Source organism: Euphorbia lathyris, chromosome 9 (genome assembly GCF_963576675.1).
Source record: "Euphorbia lathyris chromosome 9, ddEupLath1.1, whole genome shotgun sequence".
NCBI classification, from domain to species: domain Eukaryota; kingdom Viridiplantae; phylum Streptophyta; class Magnoliopsida; order Malpighiales; family Euphorbiaceae; genus Euphorbia; species Euphorbia lathyris.
Genome location: NC_088918.1, coordinates 25,918,461 through 25,922,567, shown reverse-complemented (window position 1 = coordinate 25,922,567; position 4,107 = coordinate 25,918,461). Strand labels below are relative to the sequence as shown.

Sequence of the window (4,107 nt, the reverse complement as noted above, 5' to 3'; positions counted from 1 at the left end):
GATAGGGACAAACGGGCATATTAACGCAGGAAATCACAATTTGAAGAGCATTCCGTTTTGGAAGATGAACATATATGGCAGAGTTCAACATAAAACTAGCACCAGGATCTTTTCAAAAGATGATCAATCTAAGAGAAATCTGATCAGCAATAAAAAATAACAACCAAAACTTCATCCCAGCTACGCTAGCTGTGGTTCCGTTCAGTCCTGTTAAATACGATATTCGAAGGGATCACGCACTTGCAGGTCTGAAAATGGTCTATAAAAACATAAATGTAAAGACATAAACATACATTTTACAAGTTATTTTATGTTGCTTCCATACATTTTTTTCAATTGTCAATAGTTCAAAAGCAAACTAGTGAAACAATAAATTTTCTTTTAAAGGCCTATGTTTAGCATAAATAAATGGGCCATTTAATGTGTATTTAATAACAATTCTTTTAATTTCTCTAATTAAATTAGTAATATATTTTACTCCAAGGTAAACAAAATAATGGTAGTGGATAGGACGGAGTGGAGGGAGCGAATCTGTGTCGCTGACACGACTTGATTTTCACGGTTTTATATGATGGTTCATGTTAGCCGACCCCGAATCATTTCGGGACTAAGGCTTTGTTGTTGTTGTTGTTGTTGTTGTAAACAAAATAATTTAAACGTACAAAAAAGGCAATTACATAACATTTAGTGGAGGCCAATTCAATAATTGTGATGGAGACAAACCTAAAATAATATGATTAAAAAGCATACACATGGTGGCAATGGGGTCGATTATCCCCAAATGCATAATTATCCCAAATTATAGATCCACTTTCTGAGTATAGCTTATATCTGAAGGGACCATAAGCCTATAATCAGTGTTTAAGCTGCCTATTTAGAGACCTTAATTTCATTGTAGTTAAACCTTTATAGCTATAGGAGAACTCATATTACAAAAATAAGACGAGAGAAATGTTAAAATTTCATACCAAGATCTATCAATGCCAAAACTTAGATGCTCAAATAGATTATTGGTCACGCATTTTCGGGGTTCCGGTGCAGTATAAAGCATGAGGTGATCATTTAGGTGTTATATGAACATCAAGCATTCTCTTATCTTGAATCTTCTTCTCCTGCAAGAAGCAAATAAACCGGACATCTGCAACACGGAAATTATTAAGCCCAGCGAGTAGCACCTCGAAAGAAGTAATATAGGCATCAATAGAAGTTACTTTAGGAAACAGAGGATATGGCTTACTACTAAGGCAATGTATGCTACAAAGTGACCATAAGGGAGATTTTCAAACTGCAAACTGCACGAACAAACTTGAGCCGCGAGTAAGAATAAGATTTCAAGCATGAACATTTCAGTGTTTATATGATAATGGATCTTTTATAGAATAAATAACAATGAGATTAAGGAACAATTTGAAAAGGATATACAACCAAGTCGGAACACGAAATGTATCAATTCAATTGCTCAAGTAACTTGACAGGGGAAGAAAAAACTGTTTAAACTAGGTGTAATCAATCACATAATTGATGAAAATCACAAACTCCTAAATGTACTGTTAGCAAGCACTCAAAAGAAAAAGTCTGAGTCTCTCTATTCATTCTTCCAAGCATACAAAATCAGTGAAAAACCAAGATTTTGTGTTTTGGAATCCAGAAATCTCTGTGAAAAGGACCACGGCAACAAATTCGGATCTGAAAGTGGCTGGCTAGAGAATAACTTCTCCGCTGAGACGCTTGTCTTGAACATAAAAACAGCATTGCCTACTGATGCACCAAACAGCCAATTATGAACATCCCAAAGAACTTCTACAGCCAGATTATCAACCAATATGGTATGATTTCCGCGGAACTTCCAACGAAGCCTTTTCACTTGCATCACAGTCTTACAATCCACACGAACCACCAGGCACGGATCCTTGATACCAATTGTGTCACATTCAATCACTATATCATGAATTTGACCATTGTCACAAAACTGAGCCTTAGTGCTAAACACCTTCTTCCCAAATACATGCTCTCTCTTTGATACAAAAACAGCATTTGAAAGAATAGGTGTGGCACTTGCTTTTTTGAAAGCTTCTTTTCTCATATCCCCGAGGAGGAGAATCATTTGCCTGTCCACAACAATACTAACATAGAATCCCTCTAATGGTTCTGGTCCAGATCCAAATTTAGCAGAGGAAAGGTCCCAAAATATGTCGATTTTAGAGCAATATGCCTCTAAACTCTTGGACCCTTTTCTCTTGGAGAATAACCAGGGTTTGATATCAACCTTACATAAACACTGATTAGCTGAATCATCTAGGCCTACACTTAGCCCTTGACCCATCAAATTCTTACTCCATGTAATAGTAATCAAGCAAGAACGACCTCGAATTCGACATTGATACAGACAAGTAACCAAATTCTGTGCATTTTTACTAGTATTTGAAGATGAAGATGAAGAATCAGCAACTTGCACACCGTTTTCACCAAAGCAAGAAGGAAAATCTCTCATTTTGTCTACAGAAAACTCTCACTGGGGAATTTTCACAAACACTTTATAGCCCAATTTCGGATCTAAAATTGGCACAAGAAATTGACTCAGAAATAGATAAGAGAAGAATAAATTAAGAAAAAGAAACGGTCATACCTCAATAACTGCCCTCAGAAATGGTTCAAAAACTGCAACTCATCTGGTCTGGTCTGGTCTAGGTTGATTGATAGAAGCATTTCATTTTCAATTGAAGAGAGAAAAAGGGAAATCTAAATTGAAGACAAAAATGGGGAATGTAGGTAGTAAAGTAACTGATGAGAGAAGCAGACAAAAAGCAGACTCATTTCACTGTACAGCCATCTCCAAAAATAAAAATTCAATTTTTTTTTCTTTCTTCAAATCAAAATTCATAAAACAGTGAATGTAATTTCATTATCTAAAGAAAGAGACAGATTAGGTAAGCAAAAAAGAAGAATGAAGAGAATGGCAACTGGGTATTTGCTGGAAAGGCTGGGATTGAAGATTACACCACACTGAGAAAGGGGGAAAAGGGCATCTATCTATTTTTCTCTCTCTAAATTCTCTCTCATAAAAACTTGTTTTTAACCTGACTGACATATATTCACATGTAAACAGAGGGAGGGAGAGAGCAACATTTACAACCCACAGAGACTCGTTTCAAACATCCCTCCTTTCATGGGAAATAATAAATATGGTTAATGTCGTATTTTGCTAACTATTTATACATCTAATTTCTTCATTTATTTTAGGATAAGATGAAAAATTAGGAGTCATTCTCGAGACTAATTTTATTCTTAACGTTTAAATTTATGTAATTTTATATTTAATATTGGTAAGTTTGATCAATTTTAAAATTACTATAAAACACAGATACTCAGTATATTACATATTAATTTTGGTAAATTTTATCAATTTTAGAATTACTATAAAACATAGATAGTATATTCCATATCAGTTTTATCCAATTTGTATAAATGTACTATTTTTTTATTTTTATTATGTATATACATATTTTTTCTGATTTATATATATATATTATGATCTGTTAATGATAAATGATAAAAAACATCGTTATTTCCAGAATTCATTGCTAAAAAAATAAGTTGAATTAATCCAAATATTTTTTTCCCTATCACTTAACACTATTTGCCCCACCAGTAAAAAATATTGTTGTTTGCATCATGTTTTTGACCAAAATATCATAAATAAAAAATATTTTTCATCAAAATTAATAAAATATTAAATAAAAAAAATAGTATTTTTCTAATCAAAAATTATATTTTTTTCTTAAAGATTATACGTTAATTAGAATTATTTGTATTAAAACTAGCTCTATCTCTTACCATAAATTTGAAAAAAAAAACTTCTAAAAAAGTGCGTCATATAAAATAAATAAATTGATAGATCATTTTATCGGGCAATGGAGATACTCTACGCATTCTATTAGTTATGTCTAAAGCCATATCTACAAGAGACTGAAAAAGGACCATTAATATATTAATGTAATGATCTGGTCCAAGGGATGACAATAAGATCACGAAAGAACTGAATCTCACATCGGAAATGGAAAGAGATTGGAGCTTATTAGTAACATGAGAATCCAATACATGTAGACG

General features: G+C 32.9%; 1 protein-coding gene across 1 annotated transcript; it reads right to left on the bottom strand.

The window, feature by feature from the left end:
- Nucleotides 1–777: 777 nt before the first annotated feature.
- On the bottom strand, nucleotides 778–3,153 carry LOC136205223 (uncharacterized). The gene is made up of 2 exons (XM_065995726.1): nucleotides 2,627–3,153; nucleotides 778–2,553 (listed from the first exon to the last, which is right to left on the bottom strand). The coding sequence occupies exon 2, from the start codon at nucleotides 2,489–2,491 to the stop codon at nucleotides 1,586–1,588; it is 906 nt and encodes a 301-aa protein (XP_065851798.1). The 5' UTR covers nucleotides 2,492–2,553; nucleotides 2,627–3,153; the 3' UTR covers nucleotides 778–1,585.
- Between the last annotated feature and the right edge of the window lie 954 nt (nucleotides 3,154–4,107).